The sequence below is a fragment of the Stereum hirsutum genome, assembly GCF_000264905.1.
Source record: "Stereum hirsutum FP-91666 SS1 unplaced genomic scaffold STEHIscaffold_10, whole genome shotgun sequence".
Lineage (NCBI taxonomy): Eukaryota > Fungi > Basidiomycota > Agaricomycetes > Russulales > Stereaceae > Stereum > Stereum hirsutum.
The window spans coordinates 1,237,965-1,254,883 of NW_006763140.1; the positions used below are offsets into that span (position 1 = coordinate 1,237,965).

Consider the following 16,919-nt stretch of genomic DNA (forward strand, 5'->3'; position numbering starts at 1 on the left):
ATGAAAGGCTCACCAGAATCGTCAACTGCAACGATAGGCCTCACCAAGGCCTCACAACTATCCCTAGAAGATACAGATGGGGATACGACTCATCCGGCCTGCTCACTGGTTCCTTGGGCCAAAGGCCGTAGAATACTAGCAGCAAAAAAAAAACAGGCTTAGGAGCACAGTTATACCCTGACCAAAGCCATGCGAAGACGGCTCTCCCTTCATCGATGCATCTTGAAGGACGTTGTATGCACTCAGAAACGATCGACTCCCGCCACAAGGCAGGTTACGGACAACTCGGTGCCACCCAGGACCGACGCATTGGCGCGCTTTGATATTCGCCAAATATTCTCTTCCATCTTGGGCCACACCCACACTCACTTCCTTTCCTTCATCTTCAACAAAGACGACAGGTCGTGTTTAACGGCCATGCCTTTATCAAAATCAGAGAAGACGTATATCCAGACTTCTCTGCAATCACCGAGCCCCAGTCGTGCCGACGGACGTCCCCTATACGACTACCGTTCCATCGCAATCGAAACAGGCGTCGCGCCCCTCGCGAATGGCAGCGTGCGCGTTAACATCGGGAAGAATAGTAGTAGTGGAGGGGGGACCGAGGTTCTGGGCGCCGTGAAGCTTGAGGTGGAGAATGTCAGTGGAAAAACAGACGGGCGGATAGTGTGCTCTGTGTCTTGGTGCGTTGCGTATCCCTATATTTCTTGGTTCTAGGATAGGCTTTTGTGGATGCTCGAAGATGGAAGCACTATGATACTCATGATTTGTGTCATTCGAAAGATAGCTCACCATCCGCATATCCCCACCTTTCGACTGGTGCATTGGATGATCTGCAATACGACTACACCACACTCCTGCATCAAACCCTCTCACATCCGTCCCTCCATCCCTCAACTCTCGGGATCATCAAAGGAAAGAAAGCATGGCTCCTTTCACTCGATCTCGTCGTCCTCTCCGACTCTGGGAATGTATATGATGCGTTATTCATGGCCGCCCGTGCGGCTCTATGGGACACGAAGGTCCCTCGGACACGGAGCATCGAGTATCGCGCGAATGCCAAGGGCGGTGCTCAATTCGGCGGGGGAAGGGCAGATATGGATGTGGATGAAGACAACAAAAGCGGGTTTGATACGAGACAGGTGGCGGCTGCAACAGATTTCGAACTAGAAGACTATTGGGACGAGGGCGAGGTGTTGAACGGTAGGGAGAAGTGGCCGGTCTGCGTCACGCTGAATCTGGTGCGCACTCTCGTTCACCGTTTCCGTAAAAGTTTGAGGACAAGAACTAACATAAGCGGGCCTTAGCTTCCACCAATACACTACCTCGATGCAACATCGCAAGAAGAGGCGGCCACCCCTTTCCGACTTTTGCTCATATACTCTGGTGCAAACCTGCAAGGGATGCGGTTATTAGGATCAGGAGAAGTCAACCTCGAATTGATGAAGAGTTTGATCAATGTGCGCCCCATCCGTCCTATACTCCCTATCTTCTTTCGTGGTTGCTCATACTGTTCCTCGGTTGTAGACCGGGGAGAAGTACGCATCAGAGCTCTCGGTGGCTTTGACCGTAAAACTCAAAGACGAGGATGTACGTCGTAACGAGAAAGCACGGTCTCGGTTTGCTGCTGTACGGTGATGATACTCTTTGCAATCCAAAACAAGATCATCCTCGCTTGTTCTGCTTTGCCGTACCTTGGTCACGAAGGCGAAATCGGTCTACTATATCTGTATCTCTGCTGGAGGCTCTGTCGACCGACTGACCTTGTGCCATCCGCCAAAATATGACATCCGAGGTATATTTGCTTTCTCTGCTTATTTTATCTCCTGCGGAGAGCCCATTGCTTGTCATGTGTACTGTTCTGCACTGTCCCGGACCGCCCTTTCGACCGTCGCTCTTTCCTCGGAGCTATAAATAGGGGCTCAGTGTCCAATAAATGTCCAAGGAATCTTCAACATCGACCAGCACCATGTCTTTCCTCAGAGTCTCTGGGACCAAGATCGTCGATGCGCAGGGCGTTGAAGTCGTCCTTAGAGGAGCAGGATTGGGTGGATGGATGTGGTACGACTGCACATTGGCATGACCTGCTTTCTCTTGCAAATATATGATCGCTCATCGCAGGCCCTCGGCAGCATGGAAAACTTCATTACAGGTACGTTGGGCTGCAGGCATAATGGTGTTCACATGAATAGAGGCTGATGGGAACGGACCGTGCGTTGTGCTCGTAAAGGATTTCCTGGCTGTGAGTTTCAGATCCGAGAGGCTCTGGCAGAAGTACTGGGCGAACAGAAGGCTGCGTTCTTCTTCGACAAGGTAAGTACGCCAATTATCAATCCACCAAGACCCTCGTCTCATCGTGGACTCCGTGTACCAATTTCCACTTTCATCCAACCACATATAGTTCCTCGAAAACTTTTTCACATCTTCCGACGCCGCATTCTTCCGATCCCTCTCCCTCAACTGCATCCGCATAGCCATCAACTACCGGCACTTCGAATCGCCTCTCAACCCACGCGTCCTCCTCCCCAACGCCTTCACCCATCTCGACCGCGTCATCTCCCTCTGCGCTGCCCAAGGCATCTACACCATAATCGACCTCCACGCCGTCCCAGGCGGCCAGAACGGCGGCTGGCACTGCGATTCCGGCGTCCACATCGCCAATTTCTGGAAACACAAACATTTCATGGACAGCGCCGTGTGGTTGTGGGAGCGCATCGCGGAGAGGTATAAGGACGAGCCGTGGGTGGCGGGGTATAACTTATTGAACGAACCGGCGGATCCGCATCCCGAGTTTGCGAGGCTCTTGGGGTTTTATGATCGTGCGATTGAGGCGATTCGGAACGTGGACGAAAGGCATATACTGTTTTTGGATGGCAATACATATGCGACGGATTTTGGGAAGTTTCCGAAGGATGTGAGGGAGAGGTGGGGAGAGAATGTAGCGTATGCGATACATGATTATTCGGTGTTTGGGTTTCCGAAGGGTGGTGTTTACGTGGGCGATGAGGAGCAGAGGGAGAAGATGAGGAGGGGTTACAAGAGGAAGAGGGAGTGGATGGATGAGAGGGGGCTGTGTGTTTGGAACGGGGAGTGGGGACCTGTGTATGCAAGGAAGGAGTATGAGGGTGGCGAGACGGAGGCGATCAATGAGAGGAGGTATATGGTGCTGAAGGATCAGCTCGATCTATATCAGAAGGTGCGTTAGACATAGGGCTCCTTGGAGTTGAATCGTGTGTTTACCTCTGTCTTTAGGATAAACTCTCTTGGAGCATCTGGCTCTACAAAGACATCGGTTTCCAGGTACATCTCACTGGGACCTTATACTTCCAGCGCTTCATAATCTCAGAGTATTCGAACCTAACCCGTCATCTCCCAGGGCATGGTCTACGTCTCTCCGTCAACGCCATATATGCGGCACTTCAAGCCTTTCCTCGATCGAAAACAACGTCTTGCGGTAGACGCGTGGGGCGCAGATGAATCAGGTATCAAGCACATCTACCAGCCCATCATAGACATGATCAAGGAGGCGGTACCGAACGAAGATCTTCGTTTGTATCCGTGGCCGACTTGGAACCTCGAGGGACGGGTGCACAGGCTTGCTCGGACGATGCTGGTCGCAGAGTTTCTTGTCAAGGAGTGGGCGGAGTATTTCAGAGGAATGGACGAAGCGCGATTGGAGGAGATGGCGAGAAGTTTTAGGTTCGAGGAGTGCGAGAAGCGAGAGGGGCTAAATGCAGTTTTGAGGGAACACGCTGGGCTGTCTCAGGCTTGATTTAAGTAAAGGATGTCGAAACAAAATATATCAAGAGGGTCGCATGAGTATGGTTGTACCATCAGACGCCCCAGGCGAACTATGGCGCCGCTCTCAAGGCCAGAGGGCTACACAACAGGGTTGGAAAGTAGACGTGGTACAGACGAAAGATGTGCCGTTAATTGCTCGATGCGATGATCCTAAACAAGAACGATGAACGTGGGATTGTGCCACTCGCCGCCAGAAGAAGCTAGGTATATTGGTCGTCGGAAAGCCCATGAACCCGTATCGATAGAAATATGTAGTCCCATATATATAGCATCCAGATTCCAAACAATTCGTCGTCACAAACCTATAAAGTCGTTATGAAAGTATATCCTTCGCAGACACATAATAAGGATACTAGTCTTTGAGTGACGCATCGTATAATGGAGGCAGTTCGATAGTTGCTGGTCGTTCCGCTACCTCCGGCATCTCTACCCTCCCAGAATCTACGTGTCGAATGATGATCTCTGTCCTCGACCCAGAAGACGTTCTGGGAGACTGTACGGGTAGCTTTCGCTTGGTGTTGTTCACAGCGGGTGGCGCAGATGAAGAAGAGCTAGCTTGTGCCTCTGACTCTGGTCGCTCCAAGTAGGTCATCTCTGGGTTCGCATAGAGCATCGACGGGTTGAACGACGTAGGTCTGACAGATGTAACCGGTGGTACTTCCAATTCGTTGGTGATGAAGACCGGTGGCCCGTCCAAGTCGATCTGTTCACGGCGTTTGCGATGCCGTCGCAGACAGAGAATGAGAGAAAGAAAGGCTATAGATATTGCAACTCCACCGCCAGCGGCACCACCTAATAAATAATCTAGACTTTAGCACTGTATTAGTGACGACCAAAAGTTGGGCCTACCAGCAATGGCTCCTATATTTGGCTTGTGATCCGTGCTGCCAATAGCATAAAATGGTTATTCCAAGACTCAACATCACCGAACAGGCACTGGAGACATACCTCTCCGGAGGTATAGACGATGTGGCAGTGCTCTTCGGGATGCTTCCTGTAGACAAAGAGACACTACTCGTCGGAGGGCCCCCAGCTGGTGTACCTGATGTTGTTGAGAATAACTGCGCGGGGCAGGCAGTGCTAGGAGGGCTAGAGGCTGCTTCGATGCCGTAGTTCACGGTGCCACCAGAGCCTGTGGCGCTTTGATCTCCCGCGACGAGTATGAAGTCCGTCCCTGGGTTGAGTGGGACTATCCAGTCTAGCCCTTGTGGTGGGCCGTTGTGGGGTGTACCGCTAATGTTGAAGGATTCGCCGGAGGGTATTATTCCGACGAAGTTCGGAGTGCTATGAGCAATGAAAGGGTCGGTTCAGAGTGCCACTTTGTATACCAACGGACAAGGAAAGTGCACACCCCGTGACCACTCCATCCCCTGTGTTCCATTCGAGAGTGTACGATCCGCAACTGATGAGAATAGACGAGTCGGCGGACTGAGGAGAAATATCAAAGTCCCAGGGTTGACTTTCATTGCGGCTCTGATCGAAACATAGCGGGATCCCCGGAGCAGGTTCCTCGACAGTCCATGCCGCGCTTGTTCCTCCTGACGCAAACCCGCTCTGGTCACTCATCTGACCCATCATCTTTGGTCAAGGCTTTTGATGTGCACAAATTGTTGGACACTCACCACTGCTACGAGCTGAGACCTGGCTGGATATTTCAGGGTGAAGTTCAGCTCTGTGTTTGTGTTGAATGTGAGAGTTTGGACTGTTCTAGGCTCTATGGCCAATGGGGTGGGGCCATGCGGGACGATGAGAAGATTATAGGGTGGGTTGCCACCCGTGTCGTCGAGGATAGACACGGCCAGAGGGCCGCACTGGGTCGGAGAGTTGTCGAATGCCCATGTGTAAGCTGCAGTGGGTTGGGCCAAGAAGGCCCACCAAGTCGAGGTGAATATGAACGAGAGGAAGAACATACAATGGCAGAGAACTGGCGAGGGTTGTCAATAGATCCAGGCAAAACGGGAAGGTGTTAAATAGGTATTGTCAACAGGCGCGCATGGTGGACAGCAACTTCAAGCGCGAGTCCACCATCCCTCGGACGACGGAATGAGGTATGTCTAAGTATATCTTGCCAATCGGGGTCTGAGTGAAGTGGTTCGCGGGTTGCTACTTTCGTGCGTCTGCTGCACACGATGTAGGGGGCTGATGGACAGCCTAGGGCTAGGCTCGTACGGTCGACCTCTTATGCACCAAAAATGGGTTAGAATTGGTCCGAACTGTAGTTATTCATTGTCCAGCCCGACTCTGACGCGCTGCTAGTGGATTAACAGCGGGACAAGGCATCTACCCGCATTATCACGAATGGCCTTGCCACAACATTTAGTTGGGGCCACGGGCTGTAAAAATGGGTCATCTTGATCTATATTCAGGTATATGCAGGGACTCAGGTGCTAATGCATGTCAAGAACGGGCCCGAACAGCCATAGGCATGGTCCAGCGATCGAACAGTCTTCACGAGGCAGGCCATGTTTTTTCTGTATGAAGTTCGTCAATGATAGAAAGAATAGGACAGATCGCTGTTGGCAGTGTCGTCAAAACAGTGGTCATCAAAGAGCAGAGGACAGCAGCGGGGAATGAATGGCAGGGCCACAAAGGAAAACCCTGCTGGACTGATCTTGCTTAGTGTGGCACCGGATCTGAGGCAGTGAATTGTCCTTACGCCACAACAACCGCTCTTCCCACCCTAGTCTAAGAGAGTCGCCGGAAATCAGTCAGATGTTCGGAACAAATCAGATATTTCAAGTGGCGGAGAGGATGGCGGTCCGTACCTCGGCCTTATGAAACCCAGAGCATCGCTACTCACACAAAGCCTACTTCGTCGGTTGGGGCTCTGTCGAGGTGTACAAAAAGTCACACAAAGTCAACAGTGCCGTTGCACAGAATATATGGAGCAGTTGCGACGGGCAATGATTTGGGTGAACATTTGTATCCATGCGTCTTGACAGCTCCCTGGCTCACCTCCAGATAAATGCCCCGCGACCCATGTCCATCGGATTGATCATGAAGTTGTCAAGGTATCAACATTTGTGGGATGATGCCGTCCGCAGCTAATTTCGGTCGGCCTCCTCCCTGAAGCAGAGACCAATGGATGGGAAAGTCAAGGTTAATGAGTAAATGGACGCAACTGATGCTAATCACAGCGTTCTGCACGAGTTTTCCGAGGTGGGCTTCATCTCTCGGCGACGTGGGAGGACCCCTGGCAATAGAGGTCGAGATCGTCCGCGGCACTCGAGAAAACGGCCAAAATTTATCTAGACGTAGGTAGGCCAAATCCCCAGTTTTTGTCCGGATCTCGCGGATGTCCTCCAAAAAGAAAAAGGAAGCAACAACAATAACCGGCCTGCTCCAGCCTTGCTTCTTCAGCACATCGTGAGGCTTATTTTGCCCTTTATGTGGCCCAGACTGCACTTCTGACCGTCAGAGACCCCAGAGAGGCGCACACAGTGAATAACCAGGGCGTCGCTACCTAAACTGGAGCTGACGCCACCCACCAATTTAAGAGCCGGCTGCCTCCAGCGGTTTTTGTTCGGAATGGCGAACGCCCTACCCCCCAAAAGTGCCAAACAATCTGTCCGTCCTACGGACGACCTTCCACCACCAACTGGCCCAAAATTGTCTGGGTCGGTGGACGACCTCGCCCTCTATTGCCAGGGGTCCTGACGCGGGGTTATCGAAAGCATGACAAACCTGCATAAATACAGACACAGACTCGGACGGCCAGTACGGTCAGGTTCCCGTGTCTGCGATTGCTTTTTACGGGTATTAAATCTACTCTCAACCGGGGATCGGGAGAGATGAGTTGTAAAACGACGAGGCTCGTGTGCCAAGCCAGAGGCTGCGGTCGGCGGATGAGTGACAATGTGAATGCATGCAGAATTCAAGGGCCTCGCAAATGGGTGTGCGTAAAGCTTAGTCTCGTCGGGATAATGAAAGATAAGTAGGAGCACCGGGAAAATATCCATGAGCCGAAGATGGGTGCTGGGAGTTTCTCGCACGAGTAACCTTGTGGAAGTACGAATGAGGTATCAGAGCAAACAATAATTCTGACCTGTGTAGAAATAGAGGCTCGTACGATGTTGTGCCAGTTGAGAGCCGAGTGCGTTGTCCCCTGTGGTCCAAGAATATCCAGAACATGCAGTATCATGCACCATGTCTGGTATCAGAAAAGAACAACGAAGCAGTTGATCAATAAAGCATCGGGAGGCATGGAAACGATTATACACGCACAACTCGCGTTCAGGCCGAACACTATTCTTGGGAAGTGTCCAAACTATATCCGACAATCGATCGGAATCAGACCAACGTTTGAGCGAGCGCGTGCAGTACGACACCACGAAGGGCTTCAGAGCCATATTATAGCATTGCTGGGGTGCTGACTCTATGTCGTAGGTGCGCGTATTTACTCAGTTCCGTATGGCTGTGCATGGAGCAAGCAAGCGTGGGCAAGCAGTGAGTGGGTCTAGCAAGCGTGAAAGTTGTCCAGTATTGGCTGATGGCAAGACATTTTTTATTGTGTGAGATGTTGATGTACCTCAAGGCAGGTAAGAATAGGCGATGGTTCCCATCGCGCGTACATACGAAGTCCTCTCGGGGCTCAGTAGTCAGCAGTCTTCAGTAAGAGTAGCAGGAGCCATTTCGAGACCTCAGAAAATAAGTCGCCAAAGCGCAGCAGCACAAGGACTGGATTCTCAGTCTACACGCAGCACAAACTATTGTTCGGTGAGGAGCAAGAAAGAGAACGGTGCTCAGGGGATGAACCGCCTTTGTTGACGCAAGGGGCGAATGTTATGTAAGCGACCCATTGTAGCGCCCCGTGGGAGAAACGAAATAGCTGCGACTTGCCGTCCGCATCCATCTCCTTCTCCTCTGCACCGACGTCCACCTTCTTTCGCCGGTCTATCTTTCTTTCCGGCTGGCTCCTACCCAAATTATCGTAACCCACTGTCGACTCTTTCGCTCGGCACCCATAGTCGCAACACCCAGTCTTTTAATTTTATTCAAGAGACAATTACACTCAGTCGCGACGACCCATATCATTCCTGGACGTCCACCGGCCCCACCCCCTTTTCTTGAACGTTCTCTGAACAATGTCGAACCTTACCGACGTACTCACAAACTCACAACAGCGGACGCTGGCGCCCGCGGCCGTGGCCTCTCAGGTCGGAATTATGTCTGCCGTATCGGTGAGTGCACTTCGATTGCATGGGCCATCCTTACTACGTCAGGAGACTGTTCAGTCTTTTCGGATATGGATACCAGTCGACAGTCACTCTCGATCGTTGCTTAATTTTTTGAGCTGCTTGAGAACGTTGTCAACGTGGCCAGCGTCTGTTGTCCTGGAGCGGCGTATGAATTCCGCATGGTATTGATGATGCGCTGCTTTATGTTCAGCTCGGCACTATCATTGCCTTCAATATCTTACGCCCAAACAACAAGGTCCGTTCAGCCAACCTCTTACCCTAGGAGTAATATTCATTTCACGATACCACAGATCATCTATGAACCCAAAGTCAAGTACCATGTCGGCGACAAGGAACCCCCACGAATGTCCGACTCCATTTTCGGTTGGATCCCTCCTGTAGTACGGACAAAGGAACCAGAACTTGTCGACAAAATCGGTCTTGATGCCGCCACATTCCTTCGTTTTCTCCGGATGATGCGATACATGTTCTCGTTAATCGCCATCGCAGTCTGTGCTGTCATCCTTCCTGTCAACATCGTCTATAACCTCAAGAACGTGGCTGCGGACGACAGGGATGCTCTCTCCATGATGACCATTCGGGACGTCGGCGGAAACTTCCTCTTCGTGCATGTTGGAATGGTTTACATCATAACACTGATCGTCTGCGGAGGGATCTGGTATAATTGGCGAGAGATGGTCCGACTCCGGCGACAGTGGTATCGATCACCGGAGTACGTGCAGTCGTTCTACGCACGGACGTTGGCTATCACCAAAGTGCCGAAAAAGTTACAGTCAGACGAGGGCATTCGAGCTATCTTCGAGAGTGTACAGGTTCCTTACCCAACCACCTCCGTCCATATCGGACGTCGCGTCGGACGTCTACCGGAGCTGATCGAATTCCACAATCAGACTGTTCGTGAACTCGAGCAGATTCTGGTTAGGTATCTGAAGGGTGGGAAACTGGCGAAGGAGCGGCCTATGATTCGGCATGGCGGCTTCATGGGAATGGGCGGTCGCAAGGAGGACGCCATCGACTATTATACGTGGGTCGCTGTTTTCCGCTCAAGATGATGCTCTCGTAGCTCACGAACGCATAGTGCAAAGCTTCAACGAACGGAACGGGCTGTCGAGGAAGCCCGTGCCCAAATTGAGAACCGCAAGCCGGAGAACTACGGCTTCGCATCGATGGCTGCTGTTCCCTATGCCCATATCGTTGCTCAAATGCTGGAGAAGAAACACCCAAAAGGCACCTACATCGAGTTGGCACCTAATCCCAAGGACATAGTCAGTATAGACCCTTACTATCCGTCTTTTCGGTAGACTCATAGAAGTACCACAGATATGGGATAACTTGAATAAATCTCCCTCCGAAATCGTCAGGAAACAGACAATGGGTTGGATCTGGCTGTGCCTCGTCTGCTTCATTAACACAGTGCCTCTGTTCATCATCTCTCTTTTGGCCAACTTGTCTTCTCTTACGGCCTACGTCACCTTCCTCGACGAGTGGCAGACCGCCTCGCCCAAGTCTTTCAACGTCATCTCTGGTGTCTTGCCATCCGTCGTTTCTGCCCTCTTTGGGTTCGTCTTGCCGATCATCATGAGGCGGCTGTCGAAGTACATGGGTGTCTCAACGAGTTCGAGGCTGGATCGAGCGGTGCTGGCGAGATACTTTGCGTTCTTGATCATCTCTCAGTTGATGGTCTTCACGCTTATCGGAGTCATATTCAGTACGTCATAGCACTGGTATCTTTTTCTGGTGTACACTTTTCCTGATATGCGTTGCCGCGCTGCGTATAGACTCCGTCAAGCAGATCGTGGTGCAGATCGGCAAGCACAAGAGTTTCCAGGACATTATTAATAATCTCGACAGTACGCTCTCATGCAGCATTTTTCTCGCCGCCTACGCAATGCTAACGCGCCCCCGTCAGCGTTACCGGCCACAATCAACTCGACCTACATCGATCAGTCGTCGTACTGGCTCACCTTCTTCCCGTGCGCTCTCCCTCACGCTCAACTGTATCATTGTATTGATAGGTTTTACTTCCTGCACCTGTCCATAGTCTGCGTGGTCTCTTGGCTGTGTTCGATCTTGCTCAAATCCTCAACCTTGTTTGGATCTCATTCAAGACCCAGTACGTTTATGCACTGATCAAGTTGTACACCACGAACTGACCATCGTACAGTGTTTTTGGTCGTACACCTCGTGATATCCGGGAATGGACTAAACCGCCAAACTTCCGATACTCTATCTACTAGTAAGTTGCCCTTTACCCTCCTCTTGAACGCGCGTCTTACTCTCGTGTGTCATCAGCTCCAACATTGTGAGCTCCTTCCTTGCTTGTGCTATATACGCCTTATTGACGGCCCTTGCCATACAAAGTTGTTCATGGGCGCCATCGGTCTGGTCTTTGCACCGCTCGCACCGCTCGTCCCCGTGGCTTGTGCGGTCGTCATGTGGATTAGCTCCTGGGTATACAAATACCAGCTTATGTTCGTCTTCGTCTCCAAAGTCGAGACTGGTGGCGTAAGTAGTTATCTTTTTCTGGGCCTTGCGATTCGTACATGTCTGGCTTACTCTGCATGATTCGATCGTAGCGGATGTGGAATGCTGTAGTCAATCGTATGCTCGTATCGCTCATGCTGATGCACGCTCTGATGGTCTTGAGTAAGTGTTCGCCATATTCTCATCTTCCCCTTGGTTTGAATGCTCAATATTGTCGCGTATTACCAGCTATCGGCCTCCAGTACGGTTGGAGATCTTTCGCATGGATCGCGACGATCCCTCCGTTCGCCATCGTCCTACTGTTCAAAATCTACATCGACCGCGTCTTCGTCAAGCGTTTCCGGTACTACGTCCCTACCGAACAAGAACTTCTCGAAGCCAAGGTCCATTCCGCACGCGCCGATAGCAAGGGCAACCGTTTGGAGAAGAGGTTCGGTCACCCTGCGTTGCACGCTGACCTCTTCACGCCGATGTTGCATGCGAAGTTGATGCCGCTGTTGGCTGAGGTGTATAAGGGCAGGCTGAATAACAAGACGACGAAGTTGGACGAGTATGGTGGACAGGCTATGGATGCCCAGGTTCTTCCTGGTGGTCTCACTATTGCCGCTATCAACCAGGTTCGTTCTTTATCCACACTCGTTCCACTACATTTGCATGGATCGGAGGAGATTAATGTGCTTGCCGATTATAGCACGACTTGGAGTACGATCCCGCTCAATACCAACGCGACCGTGGAGAACTGGATTGGGACGCTCGTTCAGGTGTCACCGCGTTCTCGGATGGGGCCTCCCTCTACCCTGCGAAATCAGTCCACGGCTTCTACGCCAACGAACGCTCGGCCTCACCCGCTCCTTCCCTTCCTCGTGTACCAGGATACAATCAGTACATGCAACATGGGCCGATGGGGTCTGCGTCGGAGATCGAGCTCGCGCGACTTGACGATCAACAGCCTCTCCTACCGAGAGCTCCTGGGCTGGGTTATCCTGCGAACAGTACTTCGAGTCTCCCCGCGTATCAGTACGAGCCACAACAACAGTACCCGCCACAACAGTATTTGCCACAGCAGCAGCAACAACCTCCGCAGCGATATCTGTCACCGTCACCGCAGATGGGATATCCACCGCAGGCCGCACCGATGTATGGGAATAGGGAGGCACCGACACATAGACCTAATCCGCAGAGACAGGGAACGTTTTCGACGCTGACGTCGGACGTGCCGGAGTCGGAATCCTCGAATTTCGCAGGTAGAGGAGCGTATGGACGACAATAATAAGGTCTATCCGAGTCGTGGATGAGTTGCGACCCGTTCGCTGTGTTTGTGTCCGTCTCTTTTTGTATTGCTTATCTTCCTGCACTGGCTCTTGTTCTTGTTTTCCCTCATCTCTGGTGCTTTGCATTACCGCTACCTTATCGTTTCATTCATTCATGCACATGTTTGGACTCCCTCATTATCCTGCACCCTTCACTTACTCCTCCTTGCTCACTCACTCTCACTCACTCCCTCTCACTCACTCCCTCTCACTCACTCCCTCTCACTTCCTCTCTCCCACTCACTCCCTCTCACTTCCTCTCTCCCACTCACTCGCTACCTTCCCTGCCACTGCCGCCACCGCCACACCACCATCAACCTCTCTCTATCAACCCCCTACACGTATACCTAGAAGCTCGGGGGCGGGATGCAAAAGGCCCGCGCGCCCACTGTTGTCGACGCTGTTGTTGTGATATGGAACCGCTTTGGACATTGGATTCTGGACTTGCCTGGCTACTCCCCATTGTTGAGTATATAATGCGTAGTTGAAATTTTTGGGGTCTTCTCTTCAGCGGATTCTTTCGATTTACACACTTGAAGTATACTATAGGGGTCTCAATGGGATGAGGTTCGATCGTTTGCTGTAATTCTTGGGTTCGGAACAGAGGGTTGGGTTTTTGGTTCGTTTGTCGCGTTGGTGGGCTATCGGTATTGGGTGGGGTTCGAAAAGGACACTGGACTACGTTTCTTGAATCTCGGTTTTAGCTGAAATGATATCTGGATCGTTCTTGCTCGTCGCTCTCTCATCCCATTTTACTGCATTACTTGCCAACATGCCCTTGCTCACTTGCTCGTTTAATTTAGGTTCGGATCCCTTTACTGTCGCATATGACTCAATTATATTATCCTCACATACGACTCTCCCGAGAATTGTTGGCGACGAGACAAGCAGTGTGTAGGCTAGGGATTAACGGAGAATGGTGTGTGAGACTCTGGTAAGTCCTTCCATTGCGCCCAGCCCGTACTACCCCCTGTTGTCGCCACCTCATGTTATACACCGTGTGGAGCACAGCGCAATAACGACTACTCCGCTGCGTGAGGGTCAAAGCTCAATGACGACTTGAGCGTTCAACTGCGCTGTATGTGACATTTGATAGGCATGAACAGCAATCCGTGGCCTTAGCTTTGTGGCCCCTTGCTTGCTTTGACCGAATTCTTTATCAGTTGGCGCATGCGGCCTGGTTTCGCTTTGACTTGCTTCGCTTTGCCCTTGATAGACTAACGTATAAAAGGCCTGGATGTGTGAGCGTTCAACTTCATTCCCCGAACCCCCCTCCCTCCTCCTCCTCCTCTTCCTCCTCTCTGCATTGTCTCCTCTGTCTCAACCGTCTCAGTCTCCGCAATGCGCAGGCGACGCCGGGCCACAGTACACACCCCCGCCACAGCTGGTACGAACAACAGAAAAGTCGAGCTCTCATAATTTGCCGACGATCTGAATCCGATCCCGGCCGTACCCGCCTTCGTCAAGTCGTTCATCTCGATGGCTTAGTCAGGATCCCCCTAGAAACCCTCCTGAATTTGAATTTAGAAGCGCTTCTACACGTTTTCCGCACGTGTAGAATGGAGCCTGGGCGGACTGCGGACCAATCATCCGACTATCGAACGGTTGTTGTTCACCTTTCTAGGACGTCCCATTGTCCCCTCGCACTGTATCCTGGGTTCCTCGCGCGGATCCCGTCCGTCTTATCCGATGCGCTGCCTCCAGTGAGGATAGGGCATTTTGATTTCCCTTTTCCTTTTTCTATTTGGTTGCGCGGTTGAAGAAAGCACAGCGCGATACTGACCGACTGAGCCTGGTGGACGCGTCCCTTTCATTGGTGCAGAAGACGTAAATTTCGATATCTGACTCCACCCACATCGCTCACATTCTGTGATATTCTATAAAAGAAGGCGAGCTCTAGCCGACGCGATATGGGCGTACGAGATTTCTCACACGGGTTCCCTCCACTTCCCGCTCGCATGCCGGCATCGTCCTTTGACCTTATCTACACATCAGCAAATAACGCCATCGATAGCATTACGATGGACACAAACAGCAAGCCATCCAAACGGTCGACCAAATGGGGATAGCGGCCGTCTGGTTCTGCCCCAACACCGCCCCGCTAGTGCGTATTGCAGACTCGTTATTTCCAATTCTTCGTTGACTTGTATGTGAAGGTTGTTTGGGGATCCGCGTTTGAGGCACGGGATTTGGTTCGGATTTTACATATAAGGCGGGCTGGATCGTCTTGTTTTTCCCCAACTCCCCCTTCCCTCCCTCCGCCCTCCCTCCTTACCGCCACCCGCCCTCGCCCTCGCCCTCCTCTCCTCCGCCTCCTCCTCCCTCCTCTTCCCCTACTATACACTCTCTTCTCTTCTTCCTCCTGCTATACGCTACTCTACTATACGCTCTCCTCTCCTCCTCCTCCTCCTCCTCCTCCTCCTCCTCCTCCTCCTCCTCCTCCTCCTCCTCCTCCTCCTCCTTCTCCTCCTCTCTCACCTTGGCTTCTGGTCTAGACGTCCATCCTATTTGGCGACCACCTGTCATGGTCATCAACACTAGGTGCGTGTGGCTCCTCGCTCACTGTGGCCCTCCTCCGTCACTGATGTCTCGCTCGTCACCATAGTCACCCAGGCCTATCCGCCACCATCGGCTCCGCCACCCAGCCCGCTTAGTCACTCACATCAAGGTGCGTCCTATAATCTTTCTTTGACGCCGTCCATATGCTGACGTGCTCTTACTCTTCCTCCTCCTCCTCCTCCACTTACATCTCGTCCTCGACCACCATCGACCACCGCCACCCCGCCACCCCGCCACCCCCGCCACCCTCGACCACCATCGCCACCCTCGACCACCATCGCCACCCTCGACCACCACCGCCACCCGCCACCACTACCACCACTACCACCACTACCACCACTGCCACCACTACCACCACTACCACCACCCTCGACCACTACCAACACCTCGTCCTCGCCGACACTATCAAGTCAGGCCAAGTCGTCGAGTGCCCAGGTTGGCACAGGTGCGTTTCTTTTTTTCTCTGGGCTTGGGTGTCTCTCGTGCTAGGGTACTTATCTTGGGCTGGGGTGGCCGGTGTATCTAGGCCTGGGGTGTCTAGGGTCTCTCGGGCTGGGCTGGCAGCACTGGGCTGGGTCTCTGGGTTGCTGGGGTGGGGCTTTGCTAGAGCTAGGCGACACCGACACCGACATCAACACCGCCAGCGACAGCGACATCAAGCACGACTTCGACATCAAGCACGACTTCGACTTCGACTTCCACGATACCGACATCGACCCCGACAACCGTCACCAACACCGACATCGACATCGACGCAAACACCGACACCGACATCAAGCACGACATCGACACCGAGGGTCTCTAGGCTATCTCGTGCTGGGGTCTCTGGGCTACTGTCACTGGGCTTGGGTCTCTGGGTTGCTAGGCTGAGGCTGTGCTAGAGCTAGGCGACACCGGGCTTCAAGAGCTTCAATACCGGTCCCCTGGGATAGCGTCGACCTTGTCGTGGTCCAGGGGCTCTAGTACCCAGAGTCCGATCCTCTGAGGGAAGCCAACTGACGCTACTAACAGGTGAGTGGATCAGCCCTTCGATTCACATGTCTTTTCTAACGCGTCTTGTGCAGTTTTTTTTTACAGGTGTGTGAGTGTGAGTAAGGCGACCTCAAGTGCAAGACGCTCGACGCTCTGATCACTGGCATCATCGTCTTCAACCGGGCGACCCCTGGGAGAGCGTCGACCTTGACGTGGTCCAGGGGCTCTAGTACCTCCTCGGAGGGAAGCTAACAGACGCTCACAAGGTACGTTTCTTTCTTAATCCTACGTCGCTGATTTCCTCTAGATTCGATGACAGGCATGTGATTGTGCGACCACGGTAATATATTAATGTTTCGGTGAGTCTTTTCTTCGATATGAGCGTCACGACTTCGCTGACAGTGTCTTTAGTTTCCTTCAGATGTGTGCGTGTGAGTAAGACGACCTCAAGTGCAAGACGCTCGACGCTCTGATTACCGGCATCATCGTCGTCAACCGAGCCTCCCCTGGGAGAGCGTCGACCTTGTCGTGGTCCAGGGGCTTTAGTACCCCGGAGTCCGATCCTCTGGGGGAAACTAACCGACGCTCGCAAGGT

The 16,919-nt window shown here is 52.3% G+C and overlaps 5 protein-coding genes across 5 annotated transcripts; 3 read left to right on the top strand and 2 right to left on the bottom strand.

The window, feature by feature from the left end:
* Nucleotides 1–414: 414 nt before the first annotated feature.
* Nucleotides 415–1,673, top strand: STEHIDRAFT_81840 (ribosomal protein S5 domain 2-like protein; the record flags this gene model as incomplete). The annotated part of the gene is made up of 4 exons (XM_007305765.1): nt 415–683; nt 788–1,241; nt 1,308–1,460; nt 1,528–1,673. The coding sequence occupies 4 exons, from the start codon at nt 418–420 to the stop codon at nt 1,636–1,638; spliced, it is 984 nt and encodes a 327-aa protein (XP_007305827.1). The 3' UTR covers nt 1,639–1,673.
* A 296-nt stretch (nt 1,674–1,969) lies between these two features.
* STEHIDRAFT_81844 (glycoside hydrolase family 5 protein) lies at nt 1,970–3,810 on the top strand (the record flags this gene model as incomplete). The annotated part of the gene is made up of 6 exons (XM_007305766.1): nt 1,970–2,061; nt 2,133–2,152; nt 2,231–2,313; nt 2,402–3,196; nt 3,253–3,300; nt 3,377–3,810. The coding sequence occupies 6 exons, from the start codon at nt 1,970–1,972 to the stop codon at nt 3,770–3,772; spliced, it is 1,434 nt and encodes a 477-aa protein (XP_007305828.1). The 3' UTR covers nt 3,773–3,810.
* A 343-nt stretch (nt 3,811–4,153) lies between these two features.
* STEHIDRAFT_112518 (uncharacterized protein) lies at nt 4,154–5,711 on the bottom strand (the record flags this gene model as incomplete). The annotated part of the gene is made up of 5 exons (XM_007306080.1): nt 4,154–4,593; nt 4,651–4,685; nt 4,750–5,085; nt 5,153–5,367; nt 5,424–5,711. The coding sequence occupies 5 exons, from the start codon at nt 5,709–5,711 to the stop codon at nt 4,154–4,156; spliced, it is 1,314 nt and encodes a 437-aa protein (XP_007306142.1).
* Nucleotides 5,712–8,885: 3,174 nt separating this feature from the next.
* Nucleotides 8,886–12,632, top strand: STEHIDRAFT_112519 (DUF221-domain-containing protein; the record flags this gene model as incomplete). The annotated part of the gene is made up of 15 exons (XM_007306081.1): nt 8,886–8,981; nt 9,190–9,234; nt 9,290–10,023; nt 10,063–10,264; nt 10,320–10,707; nt 10,778–10,849; nt 10,909–10,972; nt 11,041–11,112; nt 11,164–11,235; nt 11,292–11,301; nt 11,361–11,504; nt 11,576–11,645; nt 11,712–12,100; nt 12,175–12,475; nt 12,535–12,632. 15 exons carry the CDS (start codon nt 8,886–8,888, stop codon nt 12,630–12,632), a joined length of 2,757 nt encoding a protein of 918 aa, XP_007306143.1.
* A 2,432-nt stretch (nt 12,633–15,064) lies between these two features.
* Nucleotides 15,065–15,630, bottom strand: STEHIDRAFT_112520 (uncharacterized protein; the record flags this gene model as incomplete). Its single annotated transcript, XM_007306082.1, has 3 exons — nt 15,065–15,297; nt 15,357–15,408; nt 15,541–15,630. 3 exons carry the CDS (start codon nt 15,628–15,630, stop codon nt 15,065–15,067), a joined length of 375 nt encoding a protein of 124 aa, XP_007306144.1.
* Nucleotides 15,631–16,919: the final 1,289 nt, after the last annotated feature.